Consider the following 20,207-nt stretch of genomic DNA (forward strand, 5'->3'; position numbering starts at 1 on the left):
TTCAGTGGTTGCATCAGAACTAAACAGATCTGTCAATCCTGTCTGTGCTCTTTTTGCCACAACACCAAAAATAATCAGTTTTCATCCCTAACTCACACTGGCCCTCCCCTTTAATCCATTCAGCTATATTTTAGTAGAATTTTACAAATGCCCTAAGGGAAAGTCGCTCAGTTGTGTCTGACTCTTTGTGACCCCATGGACTTCTTCAGGCCAGAATACTGGAGTGGGGTTCCTTTCCCTTCTCCAGTGGATCTTCTCGACCCAGGAATCGAACCAGGGTCTCTTGCACTGCAGGCGGATTCTTTACCAACTGAGCTATTGAGGGAAGCCCTAAGATAGGTTGAAACATAACAAAAACACCACACCAAAAAATATTTTAAATAAGAGGTAAATGAATATGTATATTGACCTCATGTTGTAAACAGCTCTTTAGTTCATGACCACACCGATTATACTTTTCTGCATATATACACACAGGATACCTGTGACAGTTAAGAGATAAACCTCATGGCCCTTTGTTTCTGCAGCAGAGGAGCAACACAGATTGGCTCAATAGTGTATTAGAGTCATTAAAAAAAAATCCTATCAAAAGGGCAAGAACCTAAATGTTGAGAATACAAACACAGAGCTCATGGATCCCATGGACAGTCCAGCTACTCCCAGGATTGCTGAACTTGTCACACTCCATGTTTGCTGTTCTCTTTCCCTTGTTATCATTTATAAAAAGTAGTACCAAATGCTCTGGGCTAAGCCAGAGATGAGTGAGAGAAAAACACAGTATCTGATGGAGGAGCCCATTAAGAAAGTCAGTAGTATATGATAAAGAATCAAAAAACAACAAGAGACAGGTGGAAATAAGCATAATTTTTTTCAAGAACATTTATACATCTGTTTAATTAGATTAGCTTTACAAGCATTTTGAGAGCTTTTTCATAATGAAACACTGCTTTTCAAATTACATGACTTTATAGTCTATCTGTATGTAAATCCTGAAATTCTTTGCCTGCTGTTGATAAAGGTCTGTGTTTTACAGCTGGTTAATATGTTGAATAAAAACAGTATTAGAAGCTTTATCTTTTACCAGGATTAAACACATATAGGCCACAAATAGTTTTAAATTTTGTTTTATATAGAGTCCTGCTTGGTGACAAGTTAACAGTCCCACTAACATGAAAAGAACAGATTTTAAATGGATATTAAAAGAAATGGCTATCCTGATTTCTCCATCCTTTCACAACAATCTCCAAGAAATTATAAACTTTTCCAGAAACAAACAAAAAAAACCCACAACAAAATTTAAAACCTGTCAGGCAAGCACAACCCACAGACAGTAGAATCGGACACTTTGCACAACTGCAGAAATACATATCTGAATGACACAGGGGCTCCCAGATTAAAAGGCTGTTATTGTACACCTTGACAAACAAACCTCCCACCAACATCACATAATTTCTACTCAACCTAAAAATAATAGCGGTTTTGAGCTGTGGCCTAAGGCAGTGCACCGCACTGCAGACCAGGCTGGGGCGGGAGGGGAGAGCGGGGGCAGAGGCACTTACTGTTGAGATGCTGCATTGTACTAATGTTATCCGGGACTAGGAAGGAAGTAGAACAAAACTGCAGTGGGTGAGGAAAACCAGCAATCACTACAATTGTCTCCTGCAAGCTCTCCGAAGTGAGATCACAGTACTGAATATTTAATCCCACCCTAAATCCATGCTGCCAGTTCACTAAACAACTTTTTTTCATGTTTTACATGAACAGTAGCAATCTTTTAATAAAAATTACTGAGCTTTCCATAGAAAAGGTCTCTAACTGAATACAAACTATACAGATGCTAAAACTGTCATAGGTTGAAATATACAGAAATATTTCTGTACACTCACATTATTTTGGCAAAGAAGATCAAGGACAGAGATAGAAAACTGAAGTGGGCCAGGTCTTACACCCATAATTCATGCAAAATACAGATACCACCTTTTGGGCTTTGCTAAACAGCCTAGGAAACTCAAGTCTAAGACATCCATCCTAACTGAGGTGTTACGTAACTCAAGTCTGGGAGGACTTACGTGATTTTGTAGGATTCCCTCTTTTTTCTGAAAAATAAAAAAGAAGACTCATAGAAGTTATCTGGTTTTTTGCTTCGTGCTTTGATTTTTAAGCCGAACATCCATCTTTCAGTACTGACGGAGAGCACCGCCTCTAGGGAGTGCACCAGCAGTGGCCTGAGGAGTCACTGATGTTAAGTCTGTAACAACACCATTCGGTCTGGAGGCACAGTCTCCCCCTGACGCTACCCAACAGGAATGAGGTTCTGATCTGCTGGCCAGATGGGCACAGAAGTAGGAAGAAAACAGCAAAACTCAAAAGTACAATCAACCTGACGGGAAGCACAAGGAAAAGTCTAGGAAAGGGGACAGTACGTTCTACATCTATAGGCTGTACCTGAAAGCAGAAGAAAGCCCTTTATCTTGGGAACTTGATGCTGAGGAGAACCTCAAGTTCATTTAGTGCCAGTCACTGTAGTTTTTTGTGTTTTTTTTTTTTTTTTTTTAATGTAACTTAAAAGATAAAACCTTTTTACTGTGTATTTTTCTTATAAAACATGAACTAAAAGTTACTGGTAGTAAATGGTAAAGTAAACAGTGACGGTTTTACTGTTATGTTTCACTATTAACAATGTCAGAAAAACAGCAGCAGCAGTCTTTTAGGAGTTCAAATTAGTGTAAGGATTACAAAACAATCTGATTTTTCAGTTGGTGATTAAAGTGCTCCTTTTCTTATTTTAAGTAAAAACAAAATTAATCATTAGTCACTGGCAACAATCATTATAAGAGGCTTTTCAGGGCAAAATTTAATAGTACGAAGAGGTTTACAAAAATAGATTGATGCTATTTTGGGAAATAATACTGTAATTTTTTCTCAATTCAGTTTTGATAAATTGTACCTGATTATACAAAAATTATTTCAAATTCAAACTTGACTATATAAAAAAAGGGAGAGATGAAATGAACTCAGCTAGATGACAGATCTGGTAAAATATAAGAATGAAAAAAATTCTACCTAGGGCACTTATTTCATGTCCAGATGTAAACACCACTTTCAGTTGGTAACTCATATTCCTCCCATCACAGGTCTGGAGTCAATCATGCAGTACAAAGCCACACAGTCAAAATCTTTGTTTTGATGCAACACAAAAAAGTCGTTTCTGTTTCCTTAAACTGCCAACTGGTTGTCTATTTTTCTTTATCCCATTTATTTGTATTCACAAGTTAACAAAGAGCGTCAATAATTATTGTAGGTGAAGTGGGGTATTGCTGATGAAAGGCTCTATAAGACGTCTTTACTGATCGAATCAGAAGGTTTATTGAGTTCAACCCTCACACCTTTTTCACCTGCAAAGTAAAAAAAAAAAAAATTCATTCATTCATTAAGTACCAGAGAGCTTCTGTTCCTGCATCCCACTGAGCTCCTAACAGTGTGCACAGCATTTCAACTTGCAAACACACATCATTTGAGAGTCATCACACCCAGATTCCCAAAAGTTACCCTCAGGGTTGATTACGGTAAATGCAGGGACTCTGGACTAGTAAACCTTCAATGGGAAAAACCACTTTCTACACAGGGATAATGATTTTTGTCTTTTTTTTTTGAAAAACAAACTGAATTGCTATAAAATATTAATAGCAGTGTGTTCAGCCTCACTGAAAGCACACTACTAGGCTTCTGTCACAACAGTGACTTTGAAAATAAACAGAAACTCGTGAATATTCAATTTTTATAGTTTTATAGAAGGCTGATGTGGGATTATCCATGGCTGGTGACAGTACAGGTAGTCAAATCAGTAATGTGAACTGGAGCAGATTTGTGAGATACAAAGTGGGGTTAAAGAAGAGACAGGTCGGCAGTCCATCTGCTGGAAACCTCAGGCCCAAGTGCTCCAGGAGGGCATCCACAAGCGGGGGTGACTAGACGCCACTTGCAGATTGGACTCCGCATGCCTGTCAGATCCACTGACTACAGCATCTCAATTCATCTCCTTTGCGTTAATTTTCTTCATATCCACATTTAACGTGGGAGTTCTGGATTATTCTCCAGAGCATATACATCTAAAGAGGAAAGGATATTACCTTTCTTCCATGGGGAGAATGAGATGAAGACAGCCTATGACTGAGAAGGATAATCACAGAAAACTCAGTTTGCTCAAACCATTTCCCCAGATTGCTCTGTTTCAAACTTGCCTCACCTTTGGGCAATTTTGATGGTTAAAGGTGACTTAAGAGCAGCCTTCTTCTAAATAGAGGAATTAAGAATCTGACAAAAACAAAGAGCAAGGCTTCTGGCTCGTGGACAGCACCGCTTGGCTGCGGAGTCTCTTCCTTCTAGGGTACCCAGGCCCCAAATGTTTACCTGTTAGATATTTTACTTTAGCTCGCGCTCTCTCATCTGCATCAAAATACCAAACAGTTATTGCGTACCTAAAAGAAAATTTAGAACAGGGTAAGAATGAGCACACTGGGAGGAAAAAAGGGAATGCTCTTGCAAAGATCTAGTAAAACTCATCATGGCAAAACAACACCTAACTTGGAGTGAATGACATCAGGTGATACGTGGGCACAGTATCACTTGGATAACCCACTTATCCAAGAACCCCAACGGTCAAGAGCATAACACAGAGGCAGGACTAGCTCAAATTAACACTGCAGAGTTTGTGACTTTTTATGGTTTTCTTAGTACCTACATAACCGGTTTATTATCTGTTTTGCAAGCCTATAGCAGATTAGAAACAGACACCAAGAAGGAAAGAGTGGCTGTCAGAGAAAAAGCATGTTATCAATAGCGTTCCAGAAGAAAAGAACAGAAACAGGAGGACACCAGAGCAGAGGCCTGCAGAGCAGGGGAGAGTGGGCACTCTCAGCAACATCAGAGGATGTCACTACACTCGTAACAACAAAGAGTCATGACAGGCGTTTATAATTTTACAACCTGGAGTCATCAAGAAAGTTCGATCATGCGAAGAATTTTTTAGGATTTTAATCAAAACAATTGTACTATGTCTTGTTTCATTTTTCTGAAAATTTCAATCATTTGGAACATCTCATTTGACAAATGAATGAAGACTCTCGTTTAATAAAGACCACAAAGCGCTTAGTTACACTTTTTGGTACTAAAAATGCAGAAAATCTGCAAACACCACAGGGAGTGAAAGCATGTTGGAAAGGATCAGCTCCTTAGAAGAATGCAGCAATCAGTAAAGTGTCCTGCAGATTCTGGCCTGTATTCACTGGGAAAAAACAATACTGATCAAATGAACCAGCAAACTGTCTGCAGTCAAGAGTCAAAGGCAGAGCAGAGGCAGAGCCTGGGAGGCTGGAAAGGGACAGAGCCGAGGTCAAGCTCGGCTCCAGAGATCCAGCCCCTATCCTATCACACAGGTGGCCATGGCAATGGGGAAGGTACACAAATATTTTCCTCTGTCTTTTGCACCCGCCCCAAACTCTTAGTTCCTCAGTAACCAGAGTTCAGCTATCTGCATCAGGTCCCTGCACTGTCCAAGGCCTTCCCAGAAGACAGCTGTAAACCACCACACATCACTGTTTCTCCTGCCTCATCCCCTATCTCTTTAGATTCCTCCTCCACATATCTGCCTCTGCTCTGACTCCACAGCCTCGCCCTTTCCTCCCAGCCTTGCCAATACTGTCTACTCCTTGCTTCTCCTCACTCCAGGCCCAGCAGCTACACTAGACCAATCGATTCCAATGTAAGACCACTTTTTCCTCCTCCAAACTCCTGGAGCGACCCATAATTGCATGGCATCTATTCATTACCTAAAATGTTCACTCTATCTCCACTGAGAAAGGATACACCACATCACATTCAAGACTCAATACAAAGGAAGATCAATGAAGCAGTTTCAAGTTCAGAAATGATTTTTAAGAAGCAGTTGGGGCTGAGATGGGCACTGGGGTGATGGAAGGAGAGACAGGATCCAGGACAGAGTCTGCGATGTGATGGGATCCCCGGGTTCCACCCAAGAGCTCCTACGGCCTCAAGTCACACCACTCAGCCCGCTACTCACTAAGATGCATAAGGGCTGAGGCAACACGGCTCAGAAAGAAGGAAGGAGGGACAGGTGACAAAACCTTCACCGTCTGAACCTCATGAAATAATACAACATCACTGTCAAGAGGCAGCTCTTCCTGTGTTTCTAAGGGATCTCACCAGATCTAAGCCACTGTGTGCCAGTAATTCACTATAATGTCCCAAATCCCTTCTATAATGAAAAACAGGTATTGAAAAAGTACAGCTTTTTTTTTTTAAACAAATATATATTTTGCTAACAATGTAACATCTTCCATTTTAATAGTCTACATATTTTAATTAGGTCATGGTAAATGGTAAAAAAAAACTTTAAGAATACAGTAAAAAATTGGTTTAGAAAATGAAACCTTGTAGAAAGAGTATAAAGCAGAAAATGCAAAAAACAGTATAAGCCTAAAAGATGCTGTATATTAAAGCAGAAGGGTAATTTTTTTTAACACACCTTTTCTCTACTTCTCTTTGCTGTATTCTTTTTTCTCTACACTTCCACTCTCTGATTATGTATTTTTCTACCCTGTATCATTTTTCCATACCATCCCTCTGCCCCCCACTTCTGCTGGACCCCCTTTAACAAAGCTGCCCTTTCTCTTCTCTGCCTAGTCCTTATTCCCCACGTGAATACTCTCACCAGGTCTGAGAATGGATACTAGTTAAGAGATGCACAAACCAAGGAGACAGGCCTGGGAAGACAAGAACCCTGAGCCTCCCCGTCTCACCCTAGACAAGGAGGGGCTGCACAGAGACTCAAAGACATTTGGGACTAACTGTGAACACCCTTATAAAATCATTCAGATTAAAACAGTCATGACTGAAGCCTTATGATAAAGGTAACTGAAGGACAGGAAGATATTCATTAGAAAACGTTCACGTTTATGCTATTGAGCCCCTCCTATCTTACTATGCTCTTTACCAATTTTTTTTTTCCTTTAAAGGAATACTACCTTGTAGCATATGCTGGTTGTACTTCATGAGGGTTGCGACGGTCAGACCAGAAAAACAGCAGTCTATCAAATTTGGGTTCAATGTCAGCAAACTGGGCTTTGCCTTCTGGAAAAATTCGAAGTATACCTCCACTTACCTAGGAAAGGAGCCAAATATGTAAATATGAGCAACCAAGAATGCAACAAAATTAAATTTAGGGGGAAAAGACCACTTCAGTAAATCGAGTCTTAACTGTTCACATAACATCTCAATTAATAATGTCTGGAATTGAGATTTCAAGTACATGCAGAGATACAAGGAAAAATTCATTCCTTGTTTTAGGGAATTTTGTAAATATTTGATGAAACAGATGAATATTCTCTGAACTCAAAAGTCTTAAAGTGACACTTGAAAGTCTGAAAAACTAGTAAGCATTCCTTATTTATGTATGGTGATGACTTGCTTTACCTACTCTTTTTTCAAATCATTCTGAAGAAAATTACTACAAATGATTGTGTCAAAGAAATAGTTCACCATATTTTAAAAGTTCAACAGATAATATTAATAGAGCAGTCTTATTTAAGGAACTCAATCTATCAGGAGAAAGTGTCATTTATCATCAGCACTGGGCCTATATAATTGAACTCGTCCACAGAGGGCCACTACCATTTACCCCAGTAGGTATCTGTCTCTACGGGAGACCAGAGGGACTCCCCATGCATTCTGATACCGACTCTTCCAGGATCTGTTGCTGGCCCTTGCTGCAGTTCAGTTCAGTCGCTCAGTTGTGTCCGACTCTTTGCGACCCCATGAATCGCAGCACGCCAGGCCTCCCTGTCCATCACCAACTCCCAGAGTTCACCCAAACCCACGTCCATCGAGTCGGTGATGCCATCCAGCCATCTCATCCTCTGCCGTCCCCTTCTCCTCCTGCCCCCAATCCCTCCCAGCATCAGGGTCTTTTCCAATAGTTAACTCTTCACATGAGGTGGCCAAAGTACTGGAGTTTCAGCTTCAGCATCAGTCCTTTCAATGAACACCCAGGACTGATCTCCTTTAGGATGGACTGGTTGGATCTCCTTGCAGTCCAAGGGACTCTCAAGAGTCTTCTCCAACACCAGAGTTCAAAAGCATCAGTTCTTCGGTGCTCAGCTTTCTTCACAGTCCAACTTTCACATCCATACATGACCACTGGAAAAACCACAGCCTTGACTATATGGACCTTTGTTGGCAAAGTAATGTCTCTGCTTTTGAATATGCTATCTAGGTTGGTCATAACTTTCCTTCCAAAGAGTAAGTGTCTTTTAATTTCATGGCTGCAATCATCATCTGCAGTGATTTTGGAGCCCCCCAAAATAAAGTCTGACACTCTTTCCACTGTTTCCCCATCTATTTCCCAAGTAGGGAACAATTCAGACAGATGTCATTGTGGTGATTATAATCTTGGCAGGACTTAAGCAAGGTAACCCCCACCCAACTGAGTAACTCTTTACTCTTGAAAAACTAAACTCCTAACAAGCAGACTCCTGAATTGAACGGAATGTTGATACTTGATCAAGACACTGTGGAGGCTGAGCCTATTCCTCAGTTCCACAACAGTCAGAGAAGCTGTTCACCAGGCTCATAGTCAAGTGAGTTAGATTCAAGCTACTTGGTGCCCTTGCCCGCCTTCTGCAGGTTCAAGCATTGCCCTGAGAGGCTCCCAGGGCACTTGTGAACATCTAAAGGGGGTCTAGACTGTGACAGACAGCGTACCTTCTTTTCTCTTCCTGCTTCTCTCTGTCCTTCCCCTGGAGTCAATGGGAATAGAGATAGGTTTTAAAGCTTCCTATCTTCCTCTGCAAGGAGATCCAACCAGTCCATTTTGAAGGAGATCAGCCCTGGGGTTTCTTTGGAAGGAATGATGCTAAAGCTGAAACTCCAGTACTCTGGCCACCTCATGTGAAGAGTTGACTCACTGGAAAAGACTCTGATGCTGGGAGGGATTGAGGGCAGGAGGAGAAGGGGATGACAGAGGATGAGATGGATGGCATCACTGACTCGATGGACGTGAGTCTGAGTGAACTCTGGGCGTTGGTGATGGACAGGGAGGCCTGGTGTGCTGCGATTCATGGGGTCGCAAAGAGTCAGACACGACTGAGCGACTGAACTGATTTTCCTCTGGGAAGCGTTCCCTGACTCCCGCATCAGGTAGCCTTGCCATGTGTTCCCACAGCAATCTGTCCCGCACTTGGTATAACCAACTGTAATCACCAGTCCATCTGGTCTGCACCCTCCACTGGAGCCCAGCTCTGTGAGGGAGAGCTCCATTTCTGCTCGGTTTCCAGTGCCCACAGCACCCTCTGGTACAGTGTACTTATTCAGAGCAAAATCTTGCAAGGAAAGTTTTCAGTTTTACATATAAAAGCACTGAAGACTTTTCTCTGCTTATGTACTAATTTAAAAATTATATACTGATGACCTTAGATAGGTCATATAAAGGATCAGCCTAGAAAGAACCTAGACTCTAACAAAATGTGGAAGAGTTGATCAAACATATTTCTAATTTTCTAGAGATTTACAAAATGTGAAAAAAAAATGTTAAGTTTTAACTAAATTTACACCAGTTGTTTTGTATGTTGAGCTCAAGGTGAATTAACAATTTCTTGATTTCAAACTTTGAAAGTTTTAACAAAAAAACCTCAAAATATACTAGCAATAAAACTTACCTCCATTTTGAACTTAGAGTATAGGACAGAGGAAATTCTTTCTTTTCAAAAAACAACAATATTTTTTATTTTTAACTGCTTGTCACACTTCTATAATATTCTTGCATTTGTTACTTGCTCTTTAAAAAAAAAAATTCATTCGTTTTATCTTTGGCTGTGCTGGGTCTTGGCTGCTGTGCACAGGCTTCCTCCAGCTGTGGAGAGTGAGGGCCACTCCCTAGTTATGGAGCGTGGGCTTCTCATTACAGTGGCTTCTCTTGCAGAGTACAGGTTCTAGGGCGCATGAGCACAGTAGCTGTGGCTCCCCAGCTCCAGGGGACAGGCTCAGGAGTTGCACGGGCTTAGGTGCTCCACGGCACGTGAGACCTTCCTAGACCAGGGATTGAACCTGTGTCTCCTGCATTGGCAGGCGGATTTGTTACCGCTGAGCCCCCAGGAAAGCCTTGTTACTTGTTCTTTATTTATTCATTTTATCGAGGTATAGTTGATTGACAATATTGTAATAGTTTCAGAGGTACAGCAAAGTGACTTGGTTACACATATATATGTATTTTCCTATACTCTTTCCTGAAAATTCTTTTCCACTATAGTTTATTATAAGATATTGGATACAGCTTCCTCTACTAAAAGTAAATCCTTGTTTATCTTATATATGGTAGTGTATACCTCTTAATCTCATCCTCCCAATTTATCCCTCCCCACCTTCCCCTTTGTTAACCACAAGTTTGTTTTCTAAGTCTGAATCTATTTCTAAATATTTTGTAAATAAGTTCATTTGTAGTATTTTTAGATTGTACACATAAATCATACATAATAATATTTGTCATTCTCTTCTGACTTACTCTGCTTAGCATGATAATCTCTAGGACCATCCGTGTTGCTGCAGATGGCAGTTTCATTCTCATGGCTGAATAGCGTTCCCTTGTAAGGACTTCTCTGCCCATTATCTGCTGGTAGATGCTCAGGCTGCTTCCATGTCCCGGCTACTGCAAACAGTGTTGCTAGGAACACTGGGGGTGCATGTATCTTTTTGAATTAGAGTTTTCATCTTTTTTGGATATATGTCCAGCAGTGGGATTGCAGGATCATATGGTAACTCTTCTAGTTTTTAAAGGATCCTCCATATTGTTTTCCAGAGTGGCTCCACCAATTTACATTCCCACCAACAGTGTAGGAGCGTTCCCTTTTCTCCACACCCTCTCCAGCATTTATTATTTGTAGACTTTTTGATGATGGCCATTCTGACCATTTTGTGAGGTGTTACCTCATTGTACTTCTGATTTGCATTTCTCTAATAACTAGTAATGTTGAGCATTTTTTCACTTGTCTATTGGCCATATGAATGTCTTCTTTGGAGAAATGCCTATTTAGGTTTTCTGCCATTTTCTGACTGGGTTTTTGTTGTCATTATCGAATTGTATGAACTGTTTGTGTATCTGGAAATTAAGCCTTTGTCAGTCACACTGTTTGCAAATATTTTCTCCCAGTCCATAGGTTGTATTTTTGTTTTAAGTTTGACTAAGTCGTATTTATTTTTGCTTTTGTTTCTATTGCCTTGGGAGACTGACCTAAGAAAACACTGGTACAATTTATGTCAGAGAATATACTGCCTATGTTCTCTAAGTTTTATGGTGTCATGTTTTATATTTAAGTCTTTAAGCCATTTTGAGTTTATTTTTGTGTATGGTGTGAAGGAGTGTTCTATTATGTGTGTGTGTGTGTGTGTGTGTGTGTGTGTGTATAAAATATAGCAACTTCACTGATTTACATGCATCTGTCCAGCTTTCTTAACACCATCTGCTGAAGAGACTGTTTTTTTCTCCATTGCAAATTCTTGCCTCCTTTGTCAAAGATTAATTGACTGTAGACGTGTGGATTTATTTCTGAGCTCTCTATTCTATTCCATGGATCCACATGTCTGTGTCTGTGCTAATACCATGCTGCTTTGACTACTATAGATTTACAGCACTGCCTGAAGTCTGGAAGGGCTGTGCCTCCAACTTTGTTCTATTTCCTCAAGATTGCTTTGGCAATTCTATATAAATTTTAGGATTACGTGTTCTAGTTCTGTGAAAAATGTCATGGGTAATCTGATAGGGATTGCATTAAATCTGTAGATTGCTTTAGGTAGTATGGCCATTTTAACTATATTAATTCTTCCAATCCAAGAGCATGGGATATCTTCCCTTTTCTTTGCATCATCACTGATTTCCTTAATCAGAGTTTTATAAGCCTTAGCATATAGATTAGGTATATTTCTAGATACATATTTTCTGATGTGATCTTAAACAGGATTTTTTCTACCTTCTCTTTTCACTGTTGGCATAAAGAAATGCAACAGACTTCTATATATCAATCTTATACCCTGCCACCTTATTGAATTCATTTATTAGTTCTAATAGTTTTTGTATGGAGTCTTTAAGGTTTTCTACAAGAGTATCAAGGACAGAGGATATTCTTTAAATCAGTATGGTACAGAAAGATTACTGGATCACTAAGTTTTAGGATATGCTTTTAGAACAGGACTATGTTTTTGGACATTTAGGACCTGGTGATTTTCATTTATGCATATGTATGTGTGGCGAAGGAAGGTGTTTTAAAGGTTATTTGATTTTTAAAAATTACCATGGCTACACAAGTGTGTTCACTCTGTGAAAATCCACTGGGCTATATATTATGTTCACTTTTCTATTTTGCTTCAATATATGTAAATAAAAAAGATTTTAGAGAAATCAACCAAAATTAGTTTATACAATCTCCAATGCAATCATACATGACACATTTCTGAAGTTTAAATCTTTTAAACTTAAGTGAAACTAAGGCTGATATTCAGGGAATATATTTTTGAAACAACAGAGATTAGGTGTATTGTACATTCTGACTGTACCATAGAATCTGTCAGTATTGATAAACTTCATAATCAGAGAAAGAAGTCCTGTCTCCAACAGTCTAACAACTCAATGCCAAACAACATCTCTGCAACAATGCAAAAAATAAAATGTAGGCGTTAAATAGCAAATAATTCTTAATAATCATTTATACATAATCTCCCTCAAAAGTCGTAATAGAGCAAAAAATTCTCATAAGTGTTTTGGGTATTATTTTAACAAAAGATACTTCTGTAAAAGTTAAATTTTGGATGAATGCTTCAATATCCAAAATAAGGGAATCTACTTTTTGAGCTATATTAGTATCTGTTTCATTTTAATAAAGATCCACCCCTAATACCTTACAGTAAAGCATATCTAAGGAGAAATGTTTAACTGTTCCACATTTTAAAGTCAGTCTCACCTATGAGGAGTATTTGTGAGAAAAGAACACCTGTAAGATAAAAAATAAATGCTCAATTAGGTGGCATACCTTGGCATCCCAGTCTTTATTAAGATAATATATACATGTCACACATCTTCCATCTCCATTTGGATTATCGACATGACGTACGTAACCTGTTCCATTGCCAGGGTAACAAGCAACCATGGCCTGTAACAATAATAATAATAATAATAATAATAATAAATTTAATAGTCCAACTATGAGTAAAAAGGGAAAACAGCTTATAACAAAGATCTCTGATTTTTGGCTATTCTGACTTACATTTAAATTCTTTCTCTAGTAAAAAATCATGTTTGTAGATAAGAAGAAGTAAAGACCTTCTACATTTATGTGTATAAAAAGCACAGGGTAGGCTGGTGAACAATGCAAGGTCTGGAGAACTGTCTCACAGTGATGGGAAGAGCTGACATGGAAGGATCAGAGAGACTGCAGAAAGGCCTCTCTTTTGTGACCTTTATTCATGCTGATAATCAAGATCAAGTGGGCTTTGTCCTGCTCCATGGAAGATGGCCATTCTCCCTGAGCTCACCACAGAACATCTATGTTACCATTTGACAGTCACAAACCACCTCCAACACTGTCTCTGAGTGGAACCAATTTGGAAAGACACAATTTAGAAGATCAATGCTGAACATTAACTCATTTAATATTAATGAGACTAAATGACAAATTAGCATGTAACACGCCCCTCTGTTAAGGAAACTGAGGCCCAGGACGGTTAATGTTCTTAATGACACATGACAGGAGATCAAGTATGAATGTGGGCAATCTGGCTTCAGAACCCAAGTTACTGACACTACACTATGTTATTCATGTAACACACCGCTATACTCGTGTGTGTTGGGGGTCAGGGGGTGGAGAGTGAAAAAAGAAGACTGCTAGCTGGCTATTGCAGTTTGTTTCCAGGAGAAAAACAAAAACCAGGTTGACTAAGGTGGCAAGGTAGGATGTATTGTGAAGGCAGAAAACCAACAGGGTTTGCTCATGGACTGGAAGTGGAGAAAAAGGAGAGTGAAGGATGATTCTGCTGTTTCCAGCCTATGTAACTGAATGAATGGAGTATTTACTAAAAACAAAAAAAAAAACCCAGAAATACTAGGTGAAAGAGTTAACACCATGCACAGGGTGCAAGAGGAGCTTCCCAGCAGGGGTCCTGATAAGCCAGATATTCCAGAGTAGAACAAAACTGAAGACACTATGATTATGCTTCAGAATGAGAAGTTTGTGTTAGGCTCTTCTACATTGTTCTCCTTTAGGGTTCTATGGCGGTACCTAGGGGTGACTGATAGGCAGTCCAGAAAAATGTTGTTCAGTCGCTAAGTCATGTCCGACTCTTTGCAACCCCAGAGACCCATAAAATGACAAGAGACCAAACAAACAGGTCTTGCCCCAACCCTCAACTGGGATACCATTTATCTGGTTCCACTGAATTCCAAGCGAGACTTTTTGGAAAAAATAAAAGATGTAATAAAAGTTTTAAACAACTGTATTAACTAAATTTTATAATCCTGAAGTAGCTCAGTTACCTCCACCTAAATGTATTATCTGAGGGGCCATTATCACCGGAGCCTTGTCTGCTGTTCCCTAGAGCCCTTTAGCTCTGCTCTGGTGACAGGGACACCACGGAGTGAAGAGAAAGGAAGGCAGGGGAAGGGAGTCAGTGCTACACAGGGCCTGCCTGTTTGCTGACTCAACCTGTCTATAGCAGCCATAGCAAAGGCAGCAGGACATTATTACAGCTGTAAAAAGGATAAGATGAGAAACCCCACAACCCAGCAAACTAGAAGGCCTACTGATAATCAGAGCTAAATGCAGGTGGCTGTAAAACGAGTAATGTATAAAAGAGAAAGAAGCAAGAGGGTCCTACTCCCAGAAGACAGACAAGCCCTTCTGTGCCTACAACTAGAGACTCTAAGAGGAGAAGGGAAAACCAAGCACAGCCAGAAAAAGCAGATCACCTTGGAAAACCTGAAACCTGAAGGAGTCAAACTCCTAGAGCTTCTGGGGAAAGATAAATACTGCAGGAAACATGCAAAGATTTGGGAGGGTAATGAATTCACTCAAATATCCGCATGGCCTAAACACGACACAATGAAACGCACTGAGCAATTCACGCATGTCCTGAAACTCCTCCCCACTTGGAGTCTAAAAAACATAAAAAGACATTTCTATAAAATCTCATGAAATCTAGAAGCTGTTATGTTTAAAATAAGTATTCACATTTAAAGAAATGTGAATTTAAACAAAGTTATCCTTAGCTACAATTTGGACTATCAAAATTTTAAGTTTCTTAAATGTTACACAGTGCTTATAGGTTTTATATAACATTTATGCTTTATGTCTTAATTGATAATTTTGTTTTCTAGGTATATTATATATATATATATATTTGTGTAAAAAAGACTATTGCTATTCTTGATTTTTTTTAATATACAGGTTCTTGTTCACAATACTTTTAATAAATTCATCTTCTCTTAATCTCTTGGTAAAACAATAACAACTCATTCCACACCTGGTTTTACCTGCTTGAGACCATTATTAGTCTAGAAGTCATTAGCAGTATTAAAAAGTATTATGAAATACCTACAAAATCCCACTACAAAAAGGGTCAGTATGGTATGTCTGAAAGGGCTTAGCTGGAAAGAAAGAAAACACCAGGCACTTGCAAATCAACTGATAAACTGAATAGTACAGATAAGAAACAGAAAAGGAATTCGGAACAAAGGAATTATTCATGTGGGATAAAATAAAAGGACAAGGCTCTGAGCTACACATGACCTTGGCTCACCTTTAAAGGACAGGTGTGATTTGGAAAGGTAAAGGGATAAAAAAACCAACAGTACGGGCATGGCAAACACAGGAAACAGCTGAGTGACAGCAAGGTCGTTTATAATGGTCTGCTTTGTCACTTAATAACTAATTAAGCAGGTAAAGTTAATTTGGCACAAATAAGATGAAATCTTGAAAATTCAGCAGAGGAAGAGCAACAGCGAGCCACTGTGGTCCTTGTGCAGGGATGGCTACAATGAAAGCTTTGAAGAAGGCAGATTCCTTATTCTAGGATTTATATGAAAGATTATGTAAGTAAGATAAAGGACATTGCTATGATCTGAATGTTTCCATCCCTGCATAGATTCATAGGCTGAAACTCTGAAGCCCCGAATATTTAAGAGGTGGAACCTTTGAGAGCCACTGAGGTCACAAGCAGGGAGCCCTCATGAATGGATAAGTGCTCTTACAAAAGGGCTCTGAGAGTAACCCTGACCCTTCCTCCTTGCGAGGACACAGCCAGAAGTGGCTATGAACCAGGAAAGGGGCTTCACCAGACAGTGGCGAGCATGGTCACCTTGATCTTGAGCCTGCCAGCCTCTAGAACTGTAAGCAATACATTTCCGTGTTTATAAGCTACTCAGTCTGTGTTATTTTGCTATAGCAGCCCAAATGGATTAAGACATACCTATACCTATAAAGACAGCAGAAAATTCAGCAGAGGAAGAAGGCATACCTATAAAGGATAAAATTGTTTCAAGAGATTTACACTGTATATAGTGGTCCTAAGGATAAGGAAAGTCACTGAAGTCTATCAAGTAAAACAACTATCTCTAGAGATCTGAGGAGGACTGGAGTGCTACTCCCTGGGTATTCTTCTATCCTTTCTGAGGAGTAGCAGACATGACCTCACACTCCCATGAGGGCTAGGCTGGAAGACAGTGGAAAAGACTCGACATTGCCTGAAAAAGAAACAATGCAATTGCCTGCTCTACCATTCTGAGGCACATTCCTAATCTGACATGTCTTTGAGACACCAATTTTAAACATTTCAGTTTCTCGTTGGGAAAAACCTATTTAAACATAAGCAAAACAATTAAATGCTATTTTTTTCCCTTTTTGACATGAAAATATACATGATTGAAGATGTTCTTAGGATAAGAAAAACCATAAATTTGTTTTTTACTCTTAAGAATAAAAGGAAGGAAGAGGTTTGTGGTACCTCTCTGGAATCTGAAGACATTTATTTCTGGCATTGGAAGGCTTGTATTCAATATGAAGTTGAACCAGGAAACTCACTTTTTTTCCTTCTTGAACTGAATTATTTTAAAACACTGATTCAAAGCTAAGAAAAGTAAAATTTTATGGCTAACAAAGTATTATTTTTTACCTGGAATGTGGGGAAAAGCTTTACTATTTGAAAATTTATTCTATTAAAATATACTGTCCCAGGTCTACAGCCCTCTGCCCTTTGCAGACACAGACAGTTAACGTTTAGTAAGCACTCACCATAAGCCAGGCAAGGATCATCCCGTTCACTCCTCACAACAAACTTATGAGGTAGGTCCAATTAATCTCTTCATTTTGGAGATTAGAAAACATAGCTATAATGAGAATGAAAACCTTGCCAAACGTCACAGAGATGCTGAGGAGTCTGGAGGAGAAAACCGCCTGCTTTACGTCCTCCTCAGTTCCTGCTTCCAGAAAGGCTGTGTTCAGTCCGAGTGAAGAGTTCAGGTGAACCAGGAGCCGGCTCCTGAGGGACTCCCCACTGGCCACAACAACAGACGGACACATACACATGCACGCACACACGCGTGCATGCACGAGGTTCAGTTGTCCCACGCGCTTTGGGAGGTCTCCTCCAACTCTGCATTACTGCTCTGAAGTCTCTTCCTCCTCCATTCCCACAGCACAGGTACCCACCACGAGCACTATCATTCGGGTTTACGCAACTCTAGCTCAAATATGGGGGGACACATATCATTGCAAGAACTAGACTAAAAACGAGTTGGTATCTACTATAATCTTATTCCTTAAACTGCAGATTTCAATTATACTTGTTTAGGTAATCTTATTTCCTAAAAGATATAACTAAAAACTTTGTAAAATTATGAATTTTGTTCACTGTATTAATTAGCCTGTTAAACAGAGGTGATAAGGAAGGACAATCCATAGGCATTTAAAAATTTAAATCTCTTGACTTATTTGCTAAACTTTAATGTTATAAATAACATACAGTGTTAGTTGCTCAGTTGTGTCCAACTCTTTACAACTCTATGGATTGTAGCTGGCCAGGCTCCTCTATCCATGGAATTTTCCAGGGAAGAATACTGCAGTGGGTTGCCATTTCCTTCTCCAGGGGATGCTCCCCACCCAGGGATTGAACCTAGGTCTCCTGCATTGCAGGCAGATTCTCAAATTCTTTACCATCTGAGCTGGTGGGAAATCCCAATTTATGAGATTTTTCATATTTTTACTTGCTGTTTCATTCTTTTGTCAACTGCTTACTCACATCCTTTATTCACTTTCCTAATGGGTTATTCATCACTTCTCTCTTGATCTTTGAGAGATCTTTAAGTATAAATCTTCTATCATATGATAAAACGACAATTTCAACATTTTTATATTCCTATAGAATATTTAATACGAGCTAGTTATAATTTGTATACAAAGGCCGAGTATAATCATATTAATTATAAATTAAAGTTTTAAAAAGTCCAAGAGACTCCTCTGACCATACTCATCGGAATGAAATGCAGGGGGAAAAGGAAAGATAATATAATAGTATTGCTACAAATTACTCCTTAAATAGCCCAAGAATGATAGGCTGTTTAATTCAATACCAGACACACTATTTTCCTTCTTGGGCCCTAATTCTAGCCTGAGAGAAAACAACTCCAATATACATTTAAAAATCAACTTACTTAAGAGCAATGTTTCAACAGGTAGTGTATTCATCTTTAATGAGGCCTTACTGCACTCTTCCCTTTTAGCAAGGAATTGATAAAATTCTACTTTACATGTCAGGAACTGGTCTGTGGAGCAGTTTATATTTGGGCTGCCTGGCTCTGCTGTCAGAGGAGACCTGTGATTTGTTAGCCTCGGCTGCAAGCTCACCAGCTCTGCACAGCCCTTCCTCAGGTCCCCAGGCCAGGCTTTGCAGTTATGCCATTCACCCACAGCACCTGAGGAGGAGGACCGAGCAACCTCTCCCCACAAGGAGGCAGGGGTCCAGGCAGGCCTCAGCTTGATCTCCAGGAGAGACACTATTGCATTCCAGCCCCGGCAGGAAGGCGCTCTGCTAAGACACGGTCTCTGACAGCTGTGGCAAACTTGTTTTATTAATAAAATAATTCTCCGGCAAGCTTGCAATTTAGCATTCAAACAAAGAAAACAAACAAAACCCCCAGCTGCTGAACATTACCAACAATAATTTCAGCACCTCTTAAGGCCCACAGAACAGGCAGTGCACTAAGCCTGGGGATACAGAGATGAAAAGTTCAACACCTGCTTCCTGAAATTCCAGAGTCTGGAAGAGAGGTGTGATTTAAACTATGTAAGTTATTTCAGCATAGAGAGTGTTGATTTGCTTTGATGGAATGGAGGACTTGAATTAGAGGGTCCTATTATTCATCCTGGATCATTAGTGAACATCTGCAAAACCACTCCAGGACAGAGTTACTGATTAATGATGAAAGCTTCTAATCAAAAACCTCAGGTAAACCCTCGATCCTTATCTCTTTTCAAATCGACAGATGTTGGTAATTAGCATAACAGGTATTAGAAATGATGACAGTATAGAAGAGCGGTGAATAAGCTATGTGGTTTGGTTAGATACCACACAGGGACCACTGCTCTTACATGAGTACATGCATAGGAGTCTAATGAACCCAGGAGCCTATTCTCTTTGGGATGGTTCCCTAGGGCTTAAGATTCCTACAGGTTCTGTGATAAGTCCCCTACAAGGGAATTTTGTTGTCTGATCCTACCTATGTTAAAATGAATACTAAAACCAGATTAGCACTTCTGCCTAGAATAAACCTTTCCTAAGCTTTCTAAAATGGAGAGTCTCTAAGACTACTTTTGTGGGTGTAGCAGAGCTCTGAGTTTTGTTTTCATAGTAACATGCCATCTAGAAGCTGTTTAGCAGGACTAGGTCAACACTGCTCATTTATCTGAAGCTGCAAACTTGAGCATTATCTCTCAAAGAGAAGCTAATACCTAAACTGAACTGGCTCAGGTAGGTCGTAACAGGGAGACAGTCACGCAAAGGCATCCAGGACAGTGTAATAAACAAAGCAGGGTCTTACACAAGGTACCCAGACAGCAAGGATGATTAATGCTTTAATGGGAATGGGGCATCAGAAAACA

At 39.7% G+C, this 20,207-nt stretch overlaps 1 protein-coding gene across 2 annotated transcripts in view; it reads right to left on the reverse strand.

Moving 5' to 3' along the window:
• Positions 1 to 845: 845 nt before the first annotated feature.
• EGLN1 (egl-9 family hypoxia inducible factor 1) overlaps positions 846 to 20,207 on the reverse strand; it is a 63,214-nt gene continuing 43,852 nt past the window's right edge. The window contains 4 exon segments of one of the 2 annotated variants that reach the window (NM_001206046.2): positions 846 to 3,395; positions 4,411 to 4,478; positions 7,044 to 7,180; positions 13,092 to 13,211. In NM_001206046.2, coding sequence (NP_001192975.2) covers positions 3,331 to 3,395; positions 4,411 to 4,478; positions 7,044 to 7,180; positions 13,092 to 13,211 — 390 coding nt within the window. In that variant the 3' untranslated portion in view covers positions 846 to 3,330. 2 annotated transcript variants of the gene reach the window in all.

This window comes from Bos taurus, chromosome 28, assembly GCF_002263795.3.
Source record: "Bos taurus isolate L1 Dominette 01449 registration number 42190680 breed Hereford chromosome 28, ARS-UCD2.0, whole genome shotgun sequence".
Classification (NCBI taxonomy): domain Eukaryota; kingdom Metazoa; phylum Chordata; class Mammalia; order Artiodactyla; family Bovidae; genus Bos; species Bos taurus.